Source organism: Hyperolius riggenbachi, chromosome 8, assembly GCF_040937935.1.
Source record: "Hyperolius riggenbachi isolate aHypRig1 chromosome 8, aHypRig1.pri, whole genome shotgun sequence".
Lineage (NCBI taxonomy): Eukaryota > Metazoa > Chordata > Amphibia > Anura > Hyperoliidae > Hyperolius > Hyperolius riggenbachi.
Genome location: NC_090653.1, coordinates 89,090,315 through 89,102,703, shown reverse-complemented (window position 1 = coordinate 89,102,703; position 12,389 = coordinate 89,090,315). Strand labels below are relative to the sequence as shown.

Sequence of the window (12,389 nt, the reverse complement as noted above, 5' to 3'; positions counted from 1 at the left end):
TATCTGGACGGAAAAATCCGTTCAGATACAATTAAGTGGTTAAACAATACAACTTGGCTGGCTAAACTTCTGCGTCTAATACACTGAAAGTGAATGTAAAGCGAGGCTTCCATCTTTATTTCCTTTTTAACAATACCAGTTGCCTGGCTATCCTGCTGATCTCTTTGGCTGCAGTAGTGGCTGGATTACACACCTGAAACAAGCATGCAGCTAATCCAGTTACACTTCAGTCAGAGCATCTGATCTGCATGCTTGTTCAGGGTCTATGGCTAAAAGTATTAAAAGGCAGAGGATCAGCAGGACAGCCAGGTAATATGCATTGTTCTAAAAGGAAATATGTATGGCAGCCTCCATATCTCTCTTGCTTTATGTTCCCTGTAAGGAAGCCACATACATTACATTTTTTTTAATTCGATTTAAACAATCCAATTTTTCAGATGATTGGAAGTTTTGAAGAATAAGTACAATTTAACACACGTGTGTTTCGAGATTGCTGCAACGTCAGGAAAAAAGATCATAAACTTTGAAAAAGTTGGTTGGATAGAAAACCCTTCACTCAATAATCAACTTTTGATCACTTTGCATTTCCAAGGAAGTATGTTTTCCATTGTGACATTTATCACCACATTCCATCTCTGCACATTTATCATTTCATGTGATCATAATTTTCTGTTTAGCATTACAATTACCACTGATCACCACATTGCTACTATTGGTGTACTGTACATTGTTTTGCTGCAAACACTCAATGATTTATGTCTATTAATTACATAAATAAACTAAGTACAATAGTTACATAGTATAATTCCTTCTAAAAAAAAAATCCATATATATTATTTTCACTTTTCATTACATACCATAACATACACTTTCCATATTTGTATTATATACAGTACATATACACACACATACTCTTTCATAATCAATCCATAATTTGTTATGTACTGAATAGTTAAACTCAAGTTATTCTGGTTGAATATGATTTGACAGCCCATCACACACCATACAATACTTAAATTGGTCAGAATTTTCCAACATCTAATCTGAAAAATTGAGAAAAACACGACATTCAATTACATTTCTCAATCAAAAACTAAAAACTTTTGATTTCTTGGTACAACCAATTGTTTTAACCAAATTTGGGTCACATCAAACAGAAAAATTGTAATGTGTGTGGCCACCTTTAGTCATAGACTTTGAAAAAGCATACAGATCAGATGTTTTACTCAAGTTTGAGTGCATTTGCAGCATGCATGTTTCAGGAGTGTGATTCATACACTACTGATGCATGGAAGATCAGCAGGATGCCAGGCAAAAGGTATTGTTTAAAAGCAAAAAATATAGCAGCCTCCATATGTCTCTCAGGTGAGTTGTCCTTTAAATGATGACAAGGGCACTATCTGCATGGAGTTGGCATGTTCTTCCTGTGTGGGGATTTCCTCTGGGCTCTCCAGATTCCTTCTACATCCCGAAAGCATATTTATGGGTTAATTGGCCGTAAACTGAACCCGATGTTGTTGTTTTTTTTTTAACCCTCTGCTTAAAGAGACACTGAAGTGAAAAAAAAATATGATATAATGATTTGTATGTGTAGTACAGCTAAGAAGTAAAACATTAGGATAAGAGACATAAGTCTAATTGTTTCCAGTTGTTAAGCTTGGAGGTGTATTCTCCACAGTCAGCAGGCAACACATAAGCTGACGTGAAGGAGGTACACACACCAGCACAAGGAATCAGGATATCCCCAGTTTAGTGGAGGAGAGGACTGACTCCAATAGGAGATTGTGGTGCACAGAGCCGGTGCAGATCCGAACAGCCACAAACAACACTTTCGTGATAACGTCTCAGCGCAAAGTAGCGCTGAGCGCATAAACCAGGACTGAGGAGATCAGGACAGGTAGACAGAATGAACGCTTGCTTAACTAGCCACTACTTAGTGACAGCAAGCGTCCACAATAAAACAGACTGGAATGAGGCAGCCAATGCGTTTGCAGCGATGGCGTGCCTCACAAAGACAGGACAGGATAGTCAGGAAATAGCAGGATCAAGATAGATGAACGTAACACAGATAAATATACAATAAGTATGATTTCCTAGCGTATTACAATTACAGCTATCAATGAAACTATTTGTAACGTCTGACTAACATATGTATATATCGGCAATGAACCGATATATGACATAAGCAGGAACACTGACTAGCACTGGAGCAATACAGGGAACAGGACTCAGAAGGATTCGCTATCTCTTCGCAGAGATGAACGCAATCCACAACGGTAACAGGACAGGATTCAGAAGGATTCGTTATCTCCTCGCAGAGATGAACGCAATCCACAAACAGGACCAGGAGCAGGATACTAGCTCAGCACGGGTGATCACGGTACGCGCAAACTACCAAAACGTGCTGGAAGGCTGACTAACGGAACACAGGATATAAACAGTTCGTGTACGTATATATCAGCGACACTGATGTATCAACGTAACACGAATACAAGGAAAATAACAAAATGTGCAAGTATGCGTATATATTGGCGATGAACCAATATATGACACAAGACAAGCAGAGTAACAACTTCTAGAACAAGAGCAGAACTAGGACTCGCTGACCCCTTCGCAGGAGTCAGCGCAGTCCACACGGACTAGGAACGAGGTGGGGCACGAGCAGAGTAACAGACAGAATCTGAGACTATGGTAGCCCATGAGGCATTGCAGGAAGCAGTTCTTTATACTGAGGTCATCCAATGGGAGCAGACCTGCAGATTCCCACACAAGTGAATGGTAATTAATCACAGGCTGATAGCAGGAAAAGGCAGACAATGATATGCAGCCTGCAGGAAAGGGATTGCCCCTCCATTGCAGCAGACAATGTTTGTTTACACAAAAGCATATTAAACTGTCATTAACTTCAGAGCGACTGCAGATGGAATCAGCAACTAGTTTAAGTGCAAACCAAACTATGCAAGCAAATGCATGTAATGACATTAGAACTGCTTGGTTTGCAATACCACTGCAGTCAGCAGTAAACGCTGCAGAAGCGATCATAACACCAGTACAGGAAGAGTTAAGAAACTCCAGTTGTTATCTCTATGCAAAAAAGCCATTAAGCTCCACAACTTTCAAAGTGGCAGAGAGGTCTGTCTTCTGAAGTTTATTATCTCAACTGTCAGTGAAGAATTTTCTTTTTCTCTGCCAGAGGACAGGTCAATAGTTCACAAGACTGCTCTGAAAAAATCATTTAGAATGCTGAGTAGTGTGTAAACTGCAAATATTAAAGAATGATGCAATGTTATAAAACACACTATATAACTGAAAAATAAAAATATGAGAATAATGTCTTTGCTACTAATCTTCTAGTAATTATCCATACTACACAATCAATTCATTATATCATATATTTTTTTCCACTTCAGTGTCTCATTAATGGCAGTGTATTAAGTGTCCCAGAGGTAAACTGCATGAGCTATAAACCTTTTTCTATCTCTCCCCTGCCTTCAGAAGTTGTACTGTATTCTGACAGGAAAATGGCTGAATACAATGGCCTTTTATGGCTGTATGGCCTTTTATGGCTGTAATTTTCTTCTCAGTGACTATCCGGACTGACAAGACAGAAGCTGTCACTTGTGTGCCTGAAAATTAAATCTTTCAGGCAGCAAAATAAAAAAATTAAAACAGCCTGGTTATATGTTTTGCACTGTGAATATGTGTGACATCACACACATCCCCCACGTGCAGTACACCGGCAACCACTTGGGGTGCAAATGAGGAAGAAGTGTGCGGACACTCGGGGGACAGTGGACAGGTAAAGTATTAATGCATGGGCAGCGAGGGATCCATTTAACATTTGGGGGACATCGCTGGGGGAGGCGAAGCGTCATCAAGAGGCCTATTCCCAAATGATTTCATGCTGAAAACGATGGGGAATTGACCTGGGGTTTTTGGTGGCCAAAAGATGTTTCTTCCATCAGAGGCAGATCTGTCTCTTGGTCGATCGGCCGCCAAAATCGCTAGATGTATCGGTAACTGAAGAGGCAGGCAGAGATTAACAAATTAAGCTTTTTGGACGTAGCTGCTATGTCCAAAAGGCTGCTGTTGCGCTGCTGCACGGCCGATTGCACGTGTGCTCCCATGCCGCTGCTCGTTAGCCCAGAGATCAATGAATGTGAACGCATTTCCCATTCATTGATCTAAGTCACCGTTAGAAAGACTGACCGCTTCTATGTTAACCCATTCAGGTTCCGTGGTTTTCACGAGAGAAATGTTCACCTCCCATTCATTAGCCTATAACTTTATCACTACTTATCACAATAAACTGATCTATATCTTGTTTTTTCCGCCACCAATTAGGCTTTCTTTTGGGGGTACATTTTGCTAAGAGCCACTTTACTGTAAACGCATTTTAACAGGAAGAATAAGAAAAAAATGGAAAAATTCATTATTTCTCAGTTTTCAGCCATTATAGTTTTAAAATAATACATGCCTCCATGATTAAAACTCACGTATTGTATATGCCCATATGTCCCGGTTATTACACCGTTAAAATTATGTCCCTATCACAATGTATGGCGACAATATTTTATTTGGAAATAAAGGTGCATTTTTTCCATTTTGCATCTATCACTATTAACAAGTTTAAAATAAAAAAAAAATAGAAATATTTCATCTTTACATTGATATTTTAAAAAGTTTAGACCCTTAGGTAAATATTTACATGTTTTTTTTTATTTATTGTAATGGTTTTTTTTTTATTTATAGTAAACATTTTATTTGGGTAGTTTTGGGAGGGTGGGGGGTAAACAATTGATTTATAATGTAAATGTGTGTTGATTTTAATTTATTTTCATTTTCAGGTGTAGTATTACTTTTTGGCCACAAGATGGCGGCCATGAGTTTGTTTACATGACGTCACTCTAAGCGTAACACACGCTTAGAGTGGCGCATCAGGAAGGGAACGGCCAGAAAAGGCGCAGCTTCCGAGAGAAGCTGTCGCTTTTTCAGCGGGGGAGAGGAATCAGTGATCGGGCTTCATAGCCCGATATATTGATTCCCTGACTACAGAATCCGCGGCCGGGAGTGCGCGTGCACGCGCGCGATCAGCCGCGGGGGCGCGCGGTAGCGCACATGGTTTCTGGACGTAGTTTCTACGTCCAGAAACCAAAATAGGTTAAGGAGCAATCTTTCTAAAGAAAAAAAAAAGTTTCATGTCCTCCCTTCACTTCCTGTAAGTGTGATCGTTTGCTTACAGGATGGGGAAAAAATGAGGCCATCTTGTGGCCCAATAGTAAAACTACATCTACATACATTTTTTTTTTTTAATAAACACAATCAGTTACATTTAAAATTAACTGTTTACCTCCCACACCCTAAAAAATACCCAAATAAAATTTGTAATCAAAAAAAAAATTACAATAAAAAAAAAGTTACCTAAGGGTCTGAACTTTTTTAATATGCATGTTAAGAGGGTATATTACAATTATTTTTTTAAATTATAAGGTTGTAAATAGTGATGGACGCAAAACTGAAAAAATGCACCTTTATTTTCAAATAAAATATTGGCGCCATACATGTTGATAGGGACATAATTTAAATGGTGTAATAACCGGGACAAATGGGCAAATAAAATATGTGGGTTTTATTTATGGTAGCATGTATTATTTTAAAGCTATAATGACCGAAAACTGAGAAATAATAATTTTTTCCCATTTTTTTTCTTAATATTCCCTTTAAAATGCATTTAGAAAAAAATAATTATTAGCAAAATGTACCTCCCAAAGAAAGCCTAATTGGTGGTGGAAAAAACAAGATATAGATCATTTAATTGTGATAATGTCAGGATCCCTGCTGTAGCATGTTCTGTCGGTTGCAGTGGACCTGCAACCGGGCAGTTCTGACTTATCTGCTTGCATTTGGTTGCTCAGTTTGGATTGCATTCGCAATAAGTCTCATTGTCATTTGCAGACAAAGTGCAGTTCGGAGTAGCCCAGGATGTTGTCATGAATCCACCTATGGCTGGCTGCACTTGAAATGCAGTCATACAGTCGTGGATTTCTTGCATGCATGTGGTTGCATAATTTGGCATGCATTTGTAATTAAAAGTTTGTTCCATTCCCAGTCAGCTTGCAGCTTTCCATCAGTCTAGCACAGGATTGCATGATTACCATTAAGCTGTGTGGGAATTTGCATGTCTGCATCCATTGGCTGATGTCCACATAAAAACCTGCCTCCCACTTCAGACCTCGCCCGTCATAGCTTTCAGCTCTGCCTTGGCTGGTTGCTGGGTCATTCATGAGAATTGTATATTAAATAGTTTAACCTTGTCTCTGTCTTGGATGTTTGCTGTATCCGCGGGGGTACAGTGAAGTCCTTCTGATCCTGAAAGCTTGGATTCTGCCATCACCACGTTGGTGAATGGTAGTATTCCTGCTAGTCCTGATTCTGGGGATGTAACTATAAGCTGCAGTTGCTATTAGTTACGCTCCTTCCTGTTTGTCTTGTTCGTGCCAGTGTGAATTTCTGCCGTTGCTGGGGCAGCGACTAGATAGGCAAAGCATTCCATCTGTCTTTCTGTTGCCTGTCTTGCTACTCAGTCACAGGCTCAGGCGCCGATCACCCTGGGCAACCAATGTATCTTGTTCATTAGCAATCACTACGCTGGTTTTGCTGGACACCTCATCACTCTGTGATAAACATATTGTATTTCAATGCAACTGCCAGACTGACTTAGTTACGACCTTAGCTTTACTGACCACTCTCTCGCCTAGTCCACTGTACTGCAGCCATCTGATCCAATGTGTATGACCCTACCCTGTTACCGACTCTGATTCTGCCTAGCCCACTGTACTGCAGCCATCTGAGTGGGAGGTGAAAATTGTTCCGATGCATAAGGTGAAAAAGGACTGAAGGCTGAAGTGGTTAATTTATTTAATTACTGCGTGAAGTGGAAAGTGTGCAAGCGCTACATAAACACATTATAATAATGACTTTGGTAAGCTATAGGTAGTTTTGTTCGTGTCATCATTTTTTTTTCACTTAAAGAAAACCTGTAACATCAAAAAGTTCCCCTGGGGGGTACTCACCTCGGGAGGGGGAAGCCTCAGGGTCCCAATGAGGCTTCCCACGCCATCCTCCGTCCCTCGGGGGTCTTGCTGCAGCCCTTCGAACAGCGGCGATGTAAATATTTACCTTCCCGGCTCCTGCGCAGGCGCTGTGGCGGCTCTCAGCTCCGAAATAGGCGGAAATACCCGATCGCCATCGGGTCTGCTCTACTGCACAGGCGCAAGTCTCCGGCGCCTGCGCAGTAGAGCGGACCCAACTGAGATCGAGTATTTCCGTCTACTTCGAGCCGAAAGCCGCCACAGCGCCCCCGCTGGAGCCTGTAAAGGTAAATATTGAACAGGCTGTCGGGCCGCTGTTCAGAGGGCAGCAGCGAGACCCCCGTGGGACAGAAGGCGGCGTGGGAAGCCTCATTGGGACCCTGAGGCTTCCTCCTCTCGAAGTGAGTACCCCCCAGGGGAACATTTTGATGTTACAGTATCTAAGGTTTTCTGCTCTTAACTACCTAATACTTGGACATTTTTGTATTTCAGGACTTGTGCTTGCAGTATCTTTTCAAGAAAAAATGAAAAAGCAAAAGAGGCATCTGACTGAGCGGATCTTAAATCATGCCCTGGGGATCATCTACTTGCTTACAGGAGAAGTAAATGCATGTTGCCAATACTATAATAAACTATAAGATGATCATCTGTTGGATTTGGTTATGGGTGTCAGGCTTATGGGTTCCAGAAAACGACATAGCAGGTTATCTTCCATAGAAGATCATTCTCCTCGCTATGGATATATACACACTTGGTTATTTTTCTCGAAGTATGGTTTAATCTTAAATATCGCATAATTATTATTTAATAAGTAATGCTAACTGCAGACACAAAAATTTGATCAGCTTGAAAGAGATGAACCTGGTGACATAAAAAAACGAATCCTGTAAATGCAGCAGTCTCCTTCAGGTGCCAGCTTTACCTGCCACTTAAGCTAGTATAGTATACTGTAGTATGCCCCTGCTACAGGTCTCAATTATGTTAAATTCATTCCACAACCTTAGGAGTTTTAAATTGCCATACGCATCAGCACCCACATGATGGAATACATTGATTGGCTGCACATTATGGTCCCCAACCTTTTTTTCTTTGGAGTGTGGACGTTTTTGGGGGTTAAAAGACTGGGGGGCTAAGGAGAAGTGCAGGAACATGGAATTGGGCCCCTACCTCACACAAGCACATTTTAACTGCACGAGCAGAGCAGTCATACCATCAAGTGAGTTAGTCCATGGGCCTGGACACTCTCTAGTTTCAGGAGAGCATCACTAGGTGACGCCATCCTGTCTACACCACCTTCGTACAGCTCCTGATGTCTATCAGCATCAAACGCTGTACAAAATATGAAGAAGCACAGCTGTTGGATGTATTGAGAGGACACACCACCTGGTGATGCTCTGCTGTACGTTGCTCTGCATGAATGAATTTAGAGAGAGAGGCCAGGCTCATGGACAGGCTCAAAATGGCTGAAGGACTGGGGGTTGGAGACCCCTGTTTTAAGGGATGGAGCTTACTGTACACAGCCAGGAAGGAGTGTAGTAGCCTAAGGGCTGGTTCACACGGATGGCAAGCGGCGTTGGGGTGGCCAGGAAGCAGCGTCGTCCTGTGACGTCTTGTTCAGGGGCAGTGGTACGACGATCGTCGGCTTCCCGTCGCGATTCTCATCCCTGCAATGGGACATGAAGCCGCAGCGGCTAGCCGGCCCTGGACGTCGCATACGGCTTCTAGGGCCGGCAGAAACAACGCGTTAAATCGGGATCGGAACGCCGCATTTCCGCAATCGCTGATAACCGCGCGATGCTTAACGCTCCCATTCACTTGAATGGGAGTGTTTAGACGACGAGTCCCCAACGCTTGGCGGTACACGACGCCAAGCGTCCGTGTGAACCAGCTCTAAAGCTTTGACTGCAGCAAGGAAGATTGTATTAAGAAATAGAAAGGCGCAGCTAGCCCCTCAGGATCCATCTGCATTTATAGATGTCTTACACGTGGCTGCACACTGGTGGTTGAGGGTGGAGCTTACCACATAAAAGTCATAGCTAGCATCTCATTTTGGCATGGGCATTTACACTTTGTTATGCCTTCAGGTTTGCCTAAAATGTTAGTCTGTTTTTTTTTTGTATTCTGTAGAGTGGTAAAGGGCTGGATATCTCTATCAGAGCTTGACACTCATTATACCCTTGTCTCACTTTCTATCACGGTGACACTTAGAACTATGAGCTGAATGTTCTGATTCTCTTTTCTGAAGGCCCATCTTTTTATTTTTAATTTGAAGATTCATTGGATCTGACTCTGGCAGTTTTTCTTATTAAATATGAAGAGAATACACTGGAAACCGGAAGTTCAGCCTACATTGGGTACAGATAGAAATAAACAGCTGTCACTGAAGAAAAATGTGACATTCTTTCCATGAATACTTACAAATAAGTAATGGAGAATGAAAACAACAATACTTTTTGTAGAGGTCCTAAAGGAACCCCAAAACTCTCCTTTTTATTAATAAATATAATAATCAGCAAGTGTCTCTGCATCCCCTGTTCCTGTGTCCTTGCGTTTCCGCTACTGCGCATGTGTAGCATGGACAGCCTTTGGGACAGGAGGAGGACAGGACCAGGCGGGCGTGTGCGTGGGTGGATATGTGCACGCAGGTGGGTCACAGGGGCAGGAGGGGGGTTGTGAGGGAGACTTAGGGCTGGAACCCACAGGAGCGCTTTTGGCAGCACTGCTATATGCTAGCAGTTTGCCAAAACGCTGGGCTAATGTTAATGGATGGGGCAACTTCCACAGGAGCGTTTGCGTTTCTCAGAAACGCAAACGCAGGACATGCAGCATTTTGGGAGCGTTAGCGCTTCAATGTAAAGTATTGAACCGCTAGCGGAAACGCTCAGCAAAACCTAAACTGAGCGGTTTTGCTAGCGTTTTGCGGTTCAGCACACTGTAACAAAATGAAAAATAATTCACAGGACCAATCAGGATCAAAACGCAAAACGCTAGGCACCCGCTGGGGGAAAAAATACAATGTTGCAAAACACGACCAAAAACGCGCATGAATCCGCTTGCAAACCGCTCAGACAAAACGCTAGCGGTTGCGTTTTGCGTTTGCGGTTTTCAGTGGGTTCCAGGCCTTACAGCCCGTTATATTAACGGGCTTAAGTCTACTAGTTAATAAAACTGTCAAGTTCAATTTTCTTTTTCTGAAAACAAAAGGTATTCGCAGGTTTTCAGCTACACACAAGCATGAAGTAACTCCCATAATGCATGACATCAGCACTGTGACTGTAGGTATATTTTTACTCACAGGGTCCAAAAAGCTGTGCTAAGTTTTAGACACATTCTTGGGGTTGTAGGGACACAAAGCATTGATTGTAGGGATGGTCAATAAGATTCAAATAATTCTGAGTTGATGCATGATTATGCAAAGTTCATATGCAAATGTATGCCGCTTGAAAATGGACCAATCAACCTAAATCTTGGTAGGATTTAATTGGTTTATTTTCAAGCTGCATACATACATTTTTGATACAAAATTTACATAATCCTGCATCAGTTTGGAATTATTTTAATTTTGCTGACCATTCCTATCCAGAAGTAATGCATTATGTAGGATACCTGCTTTTTTTGTTCCATCTATGTTACTTTCTCTATTCTCTGAGGATCTGCACACATGACAAAAAAACCTAGCTTTGTGCCACAACCAATAATGACTGGCATATGGAAAATTGAGTTCATATCATTGTTTGTCTTTATATAGGAGTATGTCATAGTAAAGAAGAATTCTCCTCACAATGCCACCCACCTGCTGGATGGAGAGGTGAGTACTGCCAGAACCGATGGCTCCATAGAATATGTACTGTCAAGTGAGCATACCTCATGATTATTTCATGACCTCCTTAGTAGGAATGATCAATGAGATGCAAATATTTTAAATTCATTCAAGATTATGTAAATGTGTATGTAAATTTATGCAGCTTGAAAATGGATTCATCGGTTTAACCCTGGGTGGGACTTGATTGGTCCGTTTTCAATCTGCATAAATGTTCATACATATTTACATCATCTTGCATAAACTCACATATTTGCATCTCATTGACCATCCCTTCTCCTGAGTGTATAATTCTCTCATGATTCACTGACATTAAGGCCTATGAAAAAAGTATTGTACTACATTTACACACATTTGAATGCATCAGATCTGCCATATGTACAAGTTTATGCAACGCATTTTCATCTCATCTGGTATTACAGAATATTTCACTATAGATTTTTAGCTACTAGCAGTGCATTTCTTATTTTCACTTTATTTCAGACTTGTATTAAACAGGCAGTACCTGTAATGCACAGTTCAGTAGTGCTTTTGCCATGTTACAGAAGCACTGTTGGGCCAGAATTAATTTTTCTATTACAATTTTAGTACAATACTTGCTTGTGGAGAGCAATAAGAGATGAATTCTGATATCAGCAGCTCTGCATCACTCTCCTGTACCTTGCTAGAACTCATAATGCTAGCTTGGGTTCTTACGCTACGAAAACAAGCTCAAACACTGTCGCCCAAAACAAATTGGCTGAGAATCGTTTAAAAAAAATGTCCCAATAATGGTAAAAGACAGTGATTATCATCCATGTAGACCGATCAGTCCTGGCGGATCAGTTAGATGATAATCGGTGTTAGTCCTTCATAGCGAATAATAAAAATGTTTGATCCATTTAAACTACTCACGTGTGGCACTTAGCACTTCTGAGTCATCAGGGTTTTGCTAACGATCTGATCGGAAAGCCATCGTTATACTCCCACTGAACTAAAAAGTGCTCCAACGTCGCTCCCTCAACGTTAACTGTCAGGGATCGCTCATTTTGTACTGACTGGGATCGAGCTTGTGTACAGGCCTTTAGACTGTCTTCAGCTCAAGATACCTTTGTTTTCTTTACTTTTTGTTTCATATTGGTTGAAGTGTGGTCTTCTTCTTTGAACTTATCAAGAACTGCGGTTTGAGAAGGAAGACATGAATTAAGCACAGGTTTTGTTTAATCTGTTATCATATTACCACAACCTTCACCGGCCACAGGATAGTGACAAAGAGCGCTGTCAGAACTGCATATGGTGCTTCATGAGATTCAGGACAGTCTGTATACAGAGCAGTGAGCTTTGTCAGGGCCCCTGTAGTAGGAGGACCCTATGAAATAGTCATAGTAGGAATTATGTGTGGTGAGGAAGGCGGATCCATAAATCAGTAGGTGCCCAGAAAAAGCATTCAAGTTGGGACTTTTAGCTTCACTTGCATTTTGTAGATCAGTATCTTAGTA

At 41.4% G+C, this 12,389-nt stretch overlaps 1 protein-coding gene across 4 annotated transcripts in view; it reads left to right on the top strand.

Moving 5' to 3' along the window:
- LOC137529021 (gastrula zinc finger protein XlCGF53.1-like) overlaps positions 1 to 12,389 on the top strand; it is a 40,087-nt gene that overhangs the window by 10,492 nt on the left and 17,206 nt on the right. For all 4 annotated transcript variants that reach the window (XM_068250890.1, XM_068250889.1, XM_068250891.1 and 1 more), the window contains exons 2-3: positions 7,584 to 7,693; positions 10,840 to 10,899. In XM_068250890.1, the coding sequence (XP_068106991.1) occupies positions 7,584 to 7,693; positions 10,840 to 10,899 (170 nt within the window). The remainder of the gene's footprint in view (positions 1 to 7,583; positions 7,694 to 10,839; positions 10,900 to 12,389) is intronic.